At 39.4% G+C, this 13,136-nt stretch overlaps 1 protein-coding gene and 1 long non-coding RNA gene across 2 annotated transcripts; both read left to right on the top strand.

The window, feature by feature from the left end:
- Nucleotides 1-1,700: 1,700 nt before the first annotated feature.
- LOC136691818 (uncharacterized) lies at nt 1,701-2,837 on the top strand. Its single transcript, XR_010801906.1, has 3 exons — nt 1,701-1,818; nt 1,985-2,126; nt 2,740-2,837. It is a non-coding gene; the product is annotated as an uncharacterized lncRNA (long non-coding RNA).
- A 166-nt stretch (nt 2,838-3,003) lies between these two features.
- On the top strand, nt 3,004-12,618 carry myo15b (myosin XVB). The gene is made up of 15 exons (XM_066663069.1): nt 3,004-3,383; nt 3,999-4,062; nt 4,166-4,238; nt 4,317-4,393; nt 4,905-4,981; nt 5,069-5,193; nt 7,477-7,571; nt 7,663-7,740; nt 7,865-7,961; nt 8,215-8,363; nt 9,021-9,145; nt 9,258-9,385; nt 10,800-10,933; nt 11,295-11,432; nt 12,272-12,618. Exons 1-15 carry the CDS (start codon nt 3,004-3,006, stop codon nt 12,368-12,370), a joined length of 1,839 nt encoding a protein of 612 aa, XP_066519166.1. The 3' UTR covers nt 12,371-12,618.
- Nucleotides 12,619-13,136: the final 518 nt, after the last annotated feature.

Raw genomic sequence — 13,136 nt, forward strand, 5'->3', positions numbered from 1 at the left:
ATCCCTGTTCCACCATACAAGTTTGGCACCCTACAAAATACTCACTGGGTTTTATTGGTTGTGGGTTGGTAGGTGCTCCAGATCCCCAAATTAATGTGTTATTGCACTGAAAAATTGATTTTTCATAATATGTCATTTTACATTAAATACATTTTAATGTATACTTTCTTATCTGGTTTATTTTGCATTGTTCAATTGAATAACTTTCATTAAATATAAATTAAATATATATATATATAAATATAAAGGAAAGAGACATACAGTCAATTAACTAAAGACCTTATAAGAAAGGTATTATATTTGCATTTATAAGCCAGTATCTTGTCTGTTCAGATGATCTACAGAGAATGGCCAGTGCTGAAAGTGTTCAATCACAACTGCACAAGTTTTCTGCCAGTGTTTACTTCTCCTGTTCAAAAATGCCTGGCAAGCTTTTCTTGCGTAAAGAGGTATGTGGAGAGACCCCTCATAAGATTGCAGTTATTGGTCCTCAAAATACTGCCTTTGCTTTGCCCTTCACTGTTTTCTTCTCAACAGTTGTTCTACCCCAGAGAGAAATTTAATCACCCCTACATCCTGAATTTACTGTGTGAGCAGGTGAGTAATAAAAGCAATTTTCTTCTTTATATTTTTGACAACATAATTACAAACTATATATAGAACTGTTATATCACTGACCTACTTGTGGCATTTAAGCCAAAGGTACATTTATCAATGATCAACTTCAAGAGTGGAAGTATATTAACTTTATTTTCTGGGAAGTTGGTTAATTAGTTTTTTATGAACTATAGATTATGAGAGACACCTACTCAGATTCCTGTGTGAGAATTTCACGTGAAGAGCGGCGCAAAATGAAAGATCTGCTGGGTAGGAATATTATTAAGCTGCTATTACTGTAATCATCTGAGCTATGTTCTCTAGTTGATTGCTTTTCTGGTTGTCAACAGCGAGTTTTCACATTGGAACGAGCATCAGCGCAGTGCAGGATGACGCTATGAAGAAGAGGGTTGTCATGGCAGCAAGGGACAATTGGGAAAATTATTTCACACGCCTCTTCCCTGTGAAAGTAAATAAGATCTTTCCAAATATGGATGCTTAACACACTCACACACACAGACACACACTCAAAGACATACAGATTCCTCTGACCTGATATCCTCTATACTTCATGGTATCTACACTAATCTAATGTTTTAAAAATATATTGCAATAAAATCTGTTAAGATTTTAAATATATCAAGAACATACTGAAATATGATTGTCTGCAAAAGTCATAGATCCCCACATTTAAATAACTTAATGCCAAAAAGTAATATTAGTTATGTATTTTCTGAGGACATTAAATATCAGATAATTCAGTTGCATTTAGAAGGGGAAAGTTTGAACTTTCAAACAATTAACTAACCACCAGAGAGGCCCAGTATAACATCATGAAAAAAATGCAACCAACTATTAAGACTAAGCTTATGTGGTATTTAAAATTATTCCTGTGTACACATCAAATACTGATGATTATTATAATGTTTATATTTAGTTGTTCAGGCTTCTCTGTGATTTGTAATTGTAACATAAGATTTCTTGTAATCAATTTTATTTGAAGGCACTTTTGACTGGAAATAAAATAAATGAAGGGTGATATCTGAATGCAAGGTAATTTACAGTCTGTTTTATCCATGCATTATTGTGTCTTCTCTTTTAGGGTGGAAATATAGGTGATGCGATTATTCTTGGTGTTTCACACCGTGGAATCAAACTGCTGAAATTTGCCCAGGCATCGGGTATCAGCCCCAAACACCTAAAAACGCTACGTAGCTACAGGTAGCAAGCAGTTCATTAGCAATGACCAACACATATAGTTCTCCCAGAAGTTGAAGCATTTAAAACTATTGTAGTACTATAAAACGTTCTGTGATGATGTTTGTTTCCTAGCATACATTGGGATCTGTGGCATTGTTCTGAGTGGTGGCATCTCTTGTTTGTGCAGTTATGCAGAGCTGTTGTCTGTGCAGCAGCAGGGTGCTGGGACAGTTCAGATCTGTCTGAAGAGTGAGAAGCTACAGATTTTCTCCCCACAAGCTCCTCAGATCACTGCTGTATTGCGGTTCTTCCTCAACAAACTCACTAAGGTGCTCGTTTTACCCCCTTTTTTATGTGAATGAAATCCTTTATCAGATGTTTAGTATCATAGATGTTTTTTAAGACATCTGCAAATAACTATGCTGTATATTTTGCAGAATGTCGTGATCAGAATAACTTGAGAAGTATGTGTATTAACAGATACACTGTATCTTTTTATGTTGTTCCCACAATACATTATACATGATAGACTGTGTATATTATTGTATTAAATAAGTACATTATTGACTGTGAGGAGTTGGTATGTTCTCCCCGTGTCCGCGTGGGTTTCCTCCGGGTGCTCCGGTTTCCTCCCACAGTCCAAAAACACACATTGGTAGGTGGATTGGCGACTCAAAAGTGTCCGTAGGTGTGAGTGTGTGAGTGAATGTGTGTGTCTGTCTGTGTTGCCCTGTGAAGGACTGGCGCCGCCTCCAGGGTGTATTCCTGCCTTGCGCCCAATGATTCCAGGTAGGCTCTGGACCCACCACGACCCTGAATTGGATAAGCGCTTACAGATAATGAATGAATGATTGAATGAAGTGCATTATTGAATAAAACAGAGCATGTATGTTGAAAAGAAGTTTTAAAGTTGTGTATCATTTTTTTATTATACATTTTCAGGACTCGGAGTATGTTGTTTCTCTGAAGAGCTATGTGACAGATGACAAGAGCCTGCTTAGTCTCCAGAGGGGTGATGTCATCAAACTGCTCCACATGGATGGGCTACAGGAAGGTGGGTTACTGTTGTTTCTTTTGTAACTATCCTAGAAAATTAGGCAACATGAAACTAGCATGTAGTCATTTTTGACAGGGGCTTTAGTTGAATGTTATGCATTCTTACATGAAAACAATAATCAGTAAGTGATTATTGTTGGTAATTAGACTATGTATGAGTTGATTTGTAAAGCACTGAACTGCAGGAGCCACACTGTGTTTAATTGGACTGTCTTCTCGGCAGGGTGGAGGTTCGGCTCAGCAGGAGGTCGCTCTGGACTCTTTCCTGTAGACGTCACTCAGCCTTCTGCACCACCAGACTACCACAGCACCAACATGGAGCGCCAGCTCGAAAGAAGAAAAAGCATGAGGGTTTCTGGTAGCGCCCCAGCGACACCTGGTGGCCGCTCCTCTCGGGCCAGTAAGCCTCTGGGCTCTGGGGCCAGCGAACGAAGTCTGGAGGAAGGGTCCATCCATGGCTCAGAACTGGACCCCCAACGCTATCACATGACTGATTTTGCCATGAAGTACTTCAGGGAAGCTGTTCTGAGGTTACTAACTTCCAATTGTCACTGTACAAAGAAAACATTTCTTCTATTTTCTGCATAATTTTTTAACACAAGTATAATATAATCCAAATCCAGTAAACAAGGAACGTCCCTGGACGTTCAAAATAGGTCTAAAAGTAATCTGTCCGTCAAGGACATATTTTAAACGTCGATGGACGTCCAAAATCCATCTTAATAAGTTAGTTAAGTGGTGACCAATCGATAACGTCAGTGGACGTCCAAAACGCGTTTTATACAAGTAATTTATTTCGGGACCAATTAATAACGTCAATGGACGTCCAAAATACGTCTAATAGTCGTATTTTCAATGTCTGTGTTTGGACGTCTTTTCAACTTTCATTTTCAACCTTAAGAGAACGTTGATTAGACGGCAGTCATTACGTTATTTCAACGTTGAATCAACGGCTAATTGTTTACTGGGAAGTAACTTAAAATAAATTACCTTTAAATCAAGTTGCATTTTTGACTATTGGTAATGTTTTGTGAATGTGTTGTAGTGTTTTTGAAATGTCTGTATGAATTTGTTTTTTGTGTGTGTGTGTTCTTGAATTTTGATATTGAATATTGAAGATATTTAAAAATCCTTTTTTTTTCCAGACCAAATGAGAGAGGTCAGCCCAGTGAAGTTAAAAACCTTGAGGAGATGGTGCAGTACACTGCCGTGCGTGCATTCTTTACAAACGTCTGCCAACATAAAACCACATTAAATTATGCTTCTGTACTGAAGCTTGATTCAATTTGTTAATTGTCACTTTGTCTCCCAGGTTCCCATCAAGGAGTCTCTCATCCTCTATTCAGACAATGAACTGAATGTCTTGGGTGCTCAGTGCTTCATGAGTGAGTTGATGTACACAAACACACATATTCATGTGGGTTTCACAAAATATTTCACTCTGTCTCTCTGTTTCTCTGCAGCTGTGATGCAGTTCATGACTGACCAGCCCATGAAGAGAGACCAGACCGAAGGAAAGTGTGTGAACTACATTCTGCAGGTGAAGCTCCCCTAGAAAAATCTTTTCATTAAAACTGCATGGACAGCTCTGTGCAAAGTCTGACACTACCCTATTTAACGTCTAGTCAAAGTTCCTGTTAGGACAGGTTAATCAATACGCCATTATTCAGTATATATGCATTCTCTGGAGCGATGAATGTACAACTGGGATGAGTTAGAGTGGCATTTGTGATCAACAACAGATGGATATCTGTTGATAATCCAGGGTGAATGTTGTCAAATCTTTACCTTTACCTTGCACAAAGGCAGATAAACTACCTATTGATACACTTTATTATTATACTGTGTTATTTGTAGAATTGTTGGAAACATGTCCACAGACTTGTACAGATTTTGTATGTAATGGGAAATGTTTTTAAACTTCTTTGTTAATGATTGTCTCATATAGCATGCATCCAAATTTTACCCACAATAAATAAGAAAATAAATCTGATAAGGCTGATAATTTTCTCAAAATATTTCCTCACTGATTGTGAACTATGCTCTTGCAGCTTGGAAAAGAGAAAGAGTTCCTTAGAGATGAGATCTACTGTCAGATCATCAAACAGACCTCCAACAATCCAGTCAAGTGAGTGAATGCCTCTGAAGGTCATTATTCTAAGGGCTTTGTGTAGATATAAATTATTTGAAACACTCCTGCTCTCTATTTGTTCAGAGAAAGCTGTACACGTGGTTGGCGGATGCTGAACCTGGTCACTGGTTTCTTCCCATGTTCCAACACATTACTGCCTTATGTGATGCATCATCTACAGATCTGCAGTCATGATCACCCATACCAAGGTACAGCACACGCCTCGTTCAGACTGACCACAAGTTCTGTACTATGTTTGAACAATGTTAGCATTGTTGCAAAAAAGCAATGTCTTTGCAAATGAAATCAGAGCAAACACGAACATTTTAAAAAAGCTCAGCACAATTAATATAACAAATATTCGACTATTCATCTCCATGAAATCATCACGCGAACTGATCCTAATCAAGTGCTTTGTTGTATCAGATGTGCATAAGACGAAACAGAAAATATACCTCACATGAATAGGGGTTAGTTGACTGTGACATTTGATTGCATGTCAAAAATATATTGCTAAGTCTAGAGAGTTGTCCAAAATGTTAAGAGATTATTGCCTTGTACAAAGAAGTAAAATGATACAAAAAGACAGCGAAGACATTGAATGTTTCCAGAAATACATTTGGGAGCATAGTTCATAGATCCAAATTTAAAGGAACACTGGCTACACTACCTGAATGTGACAGAAAGAGGAAGCTATCACCCACTGAAGCCATATTCCTGAGGAGGCAGGTGGTCAAAAAGTCTCAAGTGACAGCAAACAGTGAAGCATGGTGGAGGCTCTGTGACATTTTGGGGCTGTTTTTCCTGTAGCACTGGAAACCTGCAGTGTCTGGAGGGCAATATTGATTCCATCAAGTATCAGGAAATGCTGGGCGGCACGGTAGCGCAGCAGGTAGCGTCGCAGTCACACATCTCCAGGGACCTGGAGGTTGTGGGTTCGAGTCCTGCTCTGGGTGACTGTCTGTGAGGTGTGTTCGTGTGTGTTTCCTCCGGGTGCTCCGGTTTCCTGAATTGTAGAAATTGTGTGCGACTCAAAAAGTGTCAGAGTGTGTCACATGTTGCCTTGTGAAGTATTGGTGCCCCCTTGTATTCCCGCCTTGCACCCAATGATTCCAGGTAGGCGGTTACAGATAATGAATGAATGAATAAGGAAATGCTAGGAGAATTGTCATGCCTTCTGTGAGTAAGCCAAAGCTTTATTGCATTGAACCTTCCAATCAGAGAATGATCCCAAGCACACAAAAAAATTCAGAAGTACTTGAACATTCTGGATTGGCTGTCACAGTTGCCTCACGTGAAACCTCTAAATAAATCTTTGGTGAGATTTGAAGCTGGTGGTTCTAGCACGCAAACCTAAGAACATTAGGGAGCTGGAGGCCAGTGGCCTCGTTCCCTTCCCCATTGGGAAGATTCCACAGGAATCTACCAGAAGCTGGTGTCTGCCTATGGGTCACATAAGCAGCAGGTCATAAAAGTAAAAGGGTGCTCTACTAAGTACTAAAGATGCTTGTCTTGAAGAGATTGAAGACAATCAATAATTGTAAGGTGGCAGTAGTCATTAAAAATGGAAGAAACCCCTTGCTATATTAATTGTGCTAAGCTTATTAACTTGTTCTTGTTTTATTGGTTTCTTGCAAACAGCTGAAAGTTTTTATATTATATTCATTTTATAATTTATGAAAGACCTCTTCTGAACAGGAAACTGCATTTATCCACTCTGAAAACAAGTTTATTGAAACATCTCCAAGCCTATCATGCACGTAACAAATGTATTACTCTACTAGACAACACAAAGAAACACCCAGCTAAAAGCAGGACTTTAGTGTGAGTGTTGAATATGGATTACAACATTTTATTCTCAACTGTCCAGTGAATTCTGCTTAAATCAGCGTGATCCTGAGAGCATCTCAAACTGATTTTCAGTTTCAAAGCTATCATTCATTCATAATCTGTAACTGCTTTATCCAGTTCAGGGTCGTGGTGGGTCCAGAGCCTACCTGGAATCATTGGGCGCAAGGTGGGAATACACCCTTCACTGCGCCAGTCCTTCACAGGGCAACACACACACTCACACACACATTCCCTCACACACTCACACCTACGGACTCTTTTGAGTTGCCAATCCACCTACCAACGTGTGCTTTTGGACTGTGGGAGGGACCTGGAGCACCTGGAGGAAACCCACGCAGACACAGGGAGAACACACCAACTCCTCACAGACAGTCACCCGGAACGGGAATCGAACCTACAACCTCCAGGCCCCTGGAGCTGTGTAACTGCGACACTACCTGCTGCGCCACCATGCCACCCTCAAAGCTATCAACAGTTCATAAATCAATTAGATGCATTATAGCTCTTAAATAAACTCAGCTGTTAAGTCACTGATATGGATAAATGGACAAAATGATGAATCTCATATTTTATGCATTGCATGTACTGTATATGTTGACTTTTGTGTTGCTGTGTGTGTGTGTGTGTGTTTGTGTGTTTAGAGCTGTCTCGTGTGTGTGAAGATAATCTCAAATGCTCACTCACTTATGGTGGACGCAGACATATTCCTTCTCATGTGGAGTTGGAAGCCATTTTGGTAGGTTCTAAAATATAGAATGTGATAATTAACTTTATATCTCATTGCAGTACTGTGGATGTATTTAAATTACTGTACATTCTCTCTTCAGGCTGGACGTAGCTCCAGGCGTCTCCCTATCCTGCTGCCAGGGGGAGTAGAGTTTCCCTGCAAAATCCGGAGCTTCAGTGTAAGCATATGTGATCAGAAGATATTTAGAACTCATTAATAGCCTCTGGTAACAACAGTAATTATACACGTGTGTAATCAGTTCATGATTTGTGTGTGGGGGGTGTGTGTTTGGGTTCATTCAGGTGGCACATGAAGTGGTGTCAGACATTTGCACAGAGATGGGTATAATTAATCCAGCAGAGAAGCAAGAATTTTTCATCAGTGCTACTCGGAGACAGAGTAAGCAGACATTGATCCCAAGCCCTCTGTCTGTTTTCCTTTATTCTATTCCCTCTCTCCATCTCTCTTGCACAATGAAACACTTGTATATTTACAGTATCAGGATTTTAGTTAATATATATGCCACATCAATGGTTTATATAGAGTATTGTCTTTGCCCCTAAGCAAGTTGTGTGGAACTATGTATCAGAGTAGCAAATGTGATACATTTGTCATCATTTTTAAAATCTAAATCACTACCATTCTTTTATAGATGGAGAAGTGCGTCCCATCCATCCAGACGAATATCTATTTGACTTTCTGCTGGATGACAACTCAATATTCCTCTCCTTCCATCGGCTTATCTGGCATCACCCCCTGCACTTTGACAGTGACCTCTATGTGGAGTTTCATTACCAGCTGGTACTTTTAATGCTGTATTGATCACAACTGAATTATTGTTTGAATTTCTCATAAATGTTATGTGTTTGGGGCGGCACGGTGGCGCAGCAGGTAGTGTCACACAGCTCCAGGGACCTGGAGGTTGTGGGTTCGATTCCCGCTCCGGGTGACTGTCTGTGAGCAGTTGGTGTGTTCTCCCCGTGTCCGCATGGGTTTCCTCCGGGTGCTCCGGTTTCCACCCACAGTCCAAAAACACACGTTGCAGGTGGATTGGCGACTCAAAAAAGTGTCTGTATGTGTGAGTGAATGTGTGTCTGTGTTGCCCTGTGAAGGACTGGCGCCCCCTCCAGGGTGTATTCCCGCCTTGCGCCCAATGATTCCAGGTAGGCTCTGGACCCCCGCGACCCTGAATTGGATAAGCGGTTACAGATAATGAATGAATGAATGAATGTTATGTTTTTGGGTTTTTTACTTCTAGTCAATCAGTGCTTATTTGCACTTCTATTCAATGTTCTTTTTAAAATGATTTTCATAGTTCAGCGATCATTTTACCCAATATACAACTTGAGTGCAGACTTAGGCTAGTCTACCCACCTCTGGCCTTTACCATACTCATTTTTTTTATTATATAGACAGTGTTGTATAGTTGCATTGTCTGAGTTTGTGTGTGTTTTATAGGTTCTGGCTGATTATCTGGATGGTAAACTTCTCCTTCCTGGAAATGCTGCCTCAGTTCAGCAGCAGGTGGCAGAGTTGGCTGCACTTCAGCACATTGCTCTTGGCTTAGCTCAACAACCAACTATGTATGTCATGATGCTTATAATGGTTGTTGTTCATTCACTGGAGATTGCCTGAATAATATTATAATTATAAGTATCATGTCTTATCACCTATAATTTTTTTCAATCCGTTTAGGCAAGCACTGAAGGATTATCTTCCCCAACTAAACGGAATCAATCACAATGTACTGTACAGTGCAACACTGACACAGCTCTCTGTCACTGGTTCTCTCAATCCCTTTGAAGCCAAAACACGCTTCCTCAGTGAGTGACCTATTTTAATGTCATATTTCTCAACTTTAAGTGACAGTAGCATTGTATATAGACTCAGGTAGCAGGTAGTGTCTTAGTCACAAAGCTCCAGGGGCCTGGAGGTTGTGGGTTCGATTCCCACTCTGGGTGACTGTCTGTGAGGAGTTGGTGTGTTCTCCCTGTGTCCAAGTGGGTTTCCTCCGGGTGCTCCGGTTTCCTCCCACAGTCCAAAAACACACGTTGGTAGGTGAATTGGCGACTCAAAAGTGTCTGTAGGTGTGAGTGTGTGAGTGAATGTGTGTGTCTGTGTTGCCCTGTGAAGGACTGGCGCCCCCTCCAAGGTGTATTCCCACCTTGCGCCCAATGATTCCAGGTATGCTCTGGAATGAATAATTGTTTCTTAGTGTGAATGTATGGCTCTAAGAAAAACATTTAATTTATATAGAAAACTTGAGGTGGAAGCACTACACAATAACTCAGTTTTTAAAATGTTCTTTACACATGAGAAACATTCATTAATTCATTCATTATCTGTAAGCGCTTATCCAATTCAGGGTCGCGGTGGGTCCAGAGCCTACCTGGAATCATTGGGCACAAGGCGGGAATACACCCTGGAGGGTGCGCCAGTCCTTCACAGGGCATATGAGAAAAAAAGTGTCATAAAATAGATTTAATGAAGTTATATTTTCAAAAAGGCTCATTTTATTTACAATTAATAATTTTCATTCTAAATAAAGATGTTGCCTTATTTGATTCCGGGTGGGCTCTGGACCCACAGCAGCCCTGAATTGGATAGGCGGTTACAGATAATGGATGGATGGTTGCTGACAATGAATGAATGAATGTATGTTACCTTATTGTATGTGTAAATTAAGGACTCTTAGTATTGGTATACATGTATGAATACTATGGGCATGCATCCATCCATCCATCCATTATCTGTAACCGCTTATCAATTCAGGGTCACGGTGGGTCCAGAGCCTACCTGAAATCACTGGGCGCAAGGCGGGAATACACCCTGGAGGGGGCGCCAGTCCTTCACAGGGCAACACACACTCACACATTCCCTCACACCTACGGACACTTTTGAGACGCCAATCCACCTACCAACGTGTGTTATTGGACTGTTGGAGGAAACCGGAGCACCCGGAGGAAACGCACTCGGACACAGGGAGAACACACCAACTCCTCACAGACAGTCACCCGGAGCGGGAATCGAACCCACAACCTCTAGGTCCCTGGAGCTGTGTGACTTCGACACTACCTGCTGGGCATGCATGACTATGTAAAATAATAAAATATTTAGAAAACTGACTAAAACATTTAAAAAAAAGGTAAAACATAAGTGATCTCATTTTACAAGTTTTAATCACAAACAAACACGTACTGTTAAATAATGAATTGATCCCTTTTTCCTTTCTATCAGAAAGTGTAAGTTCACTGCCCTTGTTTGGCTCAAATGTCTTCATGGCTCAGAAGGTCATCCATCACAACTGCCCGTCCCCCTGTGTGGTGGCTGTCAACTATGAGACCATCAGAATTGTTCACCCTGAAACACAGGTAAAACATTTTTAAAGTAACGATAATGTGAATTAGAAATAGTTCTAATTCTAGTTACTTTGGGGGTCTTAGTAATACCATGTTAAATCGAACCCTGCTGTATTTACTCTAGGCTCTGTAATATCTTAGCAATTATATTGATGAACCTTACATTCATGGTATAAAAGTCTTTATAGAGAAACTTTTAAATAGCTGTGAAAATGTGTCATTGATTTTGCTGTGGAAATAAATTAACACAAACACTTGTCATCTTACTCATAGGTATGTTGTTCTCCTCTCTCAACACAAGTAAATCAATAACCGTCTTCTCTTTTCAGTAAAAGTGTGTTAACTAGACTATTACTTGGTTTTCAACCTGCAGATGGTATCCTTTAAAATACCATTGGAGGAGGTGCAGTCCTTGCGCACTTTTCGTCCGAAGAAAGAAAAAGTACCAGCAGTGGAGATTCACTTTGGCGATCCACCTCAAGTTAAAACTATCACCATTTTTTTGAAAGAGGTACAAATATAAATAATGTGTTTATCATATCTTTAGTCACTTGCTGACAGCAGTCGGTGTGGGCACTGTTCGCTAACCCATGCTGAGAAGTTATTGCTCTCCTCCAGAAGTGTTGAGCTGTCCAGTATTGTTGTGTAATTGGCAGTTTGGAAAGAGATGCCTTGTTTCAAATGTCTCAGAAGAAACATGCGTTAACCTTCACCCTCTCAGCTAGATTAGACCATGTGATTAGAGAGACTTAGCTAACAGGTGGAACTGGAAATGACAAAGCTGAAAAAAATAATTAATTAGTTAGTCAATAAATAATAATAATAATAATAATAATAACGATAAATACCAAGATAAATGCTTAAAGGGGAAATATTGTACCCATTTTTCTACAAGTTTATAAGGTTCCCTGGGGTCTTAACAGAATGTTTTGGTCAATATAACAGAAGGTTCAAATGAAGTCTCATACAGCAAGTCTCTTGCCCTGTCTAACAACCGGTTTCAATCCCCACTGAGAATGAGCCTCTGTTTACTCCAAACATGAGGCACCCAGCAGAGACTCTTTCACTTGTTTTTTTTTCTTTTCTGTTCTCATTTGCACCATATCAGTACTGTTATTTTGCTCTTTACCTCATTTAACCTTGTCTGTACACTCTCACATAAACATAAATGATGCATTATAATGTCCTGATTCTTTTTATACCCTGTTTTCAGACTAAAATCTCACTGGGTTGCTTATGAGTTTGTGTATTGGTAGGAACTCCAGATTCAAATGAATGTTCTAATACACCCAAAAAGTGATGTTTTTTTAAAATACAACCCCTTTAAATATTGTTTTCCAACCCTTCCAGGCAAGAGAGCTGTGCCACATCATTGCTGTGATCATGGAAGTGCTGGTGAGGCCACCTGTCAACAGCTCAATATCAAGCCGACAAGGAACCCCTCAGTGACATGTACAGCTCCATCCTCTGCTTTAGCAGACTGCCTAATCAGTTCACCAACTGATCAATACCTGGATAAATATTGTTATAGTTGTCATGGCTAGTTATTAGTTAATATTTACTAAAATAATTATTAAAACTACTGAAGGAAAGAATAGCAACTATAGAAATATTTTACTTCATAGAAAATAATGTTATTTATATTTATAATCATACTTGTTCTTGATTTATTTCTTTCATCTATTGAAATATCACTTTTCAACAAATTAATTTACTTGAATGCTTCAACTGTATTGTGTAATTGTTTTTATATATCTGTGTTTGAGGGTAATTATATTATAAGAAGAAATATGAATGAATATTTGTGTACAGCTCAGTTAAAAATGATAAAATGTTATATTAAATAATACACTTTAAAATATTTTATATCTGTGAAGATCATGAAGTTTTTTCAGTAACATGGCAAGTTTTCAACCTACTGCTACAGCACACAAGCAGACCAGGCCAGTGTGTATGTCTGTTCTATGTTAAATAGTTATTATAAATGATGATGTAACAGTCATCATCATGAAGTTAAATCATAAAATGAAATATTTGATTAATTACCTCTTCAAATTTATGTATATATTCTCCTGTGAATTCAAATTTAAAGGCTATATTTTCAGGCCTTATCTTTATTAGTCAGAGTCGCATTTAATGTTGTATGATCCATAAAAAATGTCATTCTTGCCATTTGTGAAACTACGGAGCCCCTAAAGGGACTGGGGGGGAAATA

This window comes from Hoplias malabaricus, chromosome 3 (genome assembly GCF_029633855.1).
Source record: "Hoplias malabaricus isolate fHopMal1 chromosome 3, fHopMal1.hap1, whole genome shotgun sequence".
NCBI lineage: Eukaryota > Metazoa > Chordata > Actinopteri > Characiformes > Erythrinidae > Hoplias > Hoplias malabaricus.

What these genes read in the sequence shown, in the direction of transcription:
- myo15b (XM_066663069.1), top strand. Translation starts at nt 3,004, where the DNA reads ATGTATGAGTTGATTTGTAAAGCACTGAACTGCAGGAGCCACACTGTG. An exon ending in ACCTCCAACAATCCAGTCAA is followed by an intron (nt 4,982 to 5,068) that starts GTGAGTGAATGC and finishes CTATTTGTTCAG; the next exon opens with AGAAAGCTGTACACGTGGTT. An exon ending in GCAAAATCCGGAGCTTCAGT is followed by an intron (nt 7,741 to 7,864) that starts GTAAGCATATGT and finishes GGGTTCATTCAG; the next exon opens with GTGGCACATGAAGTGGTGTC.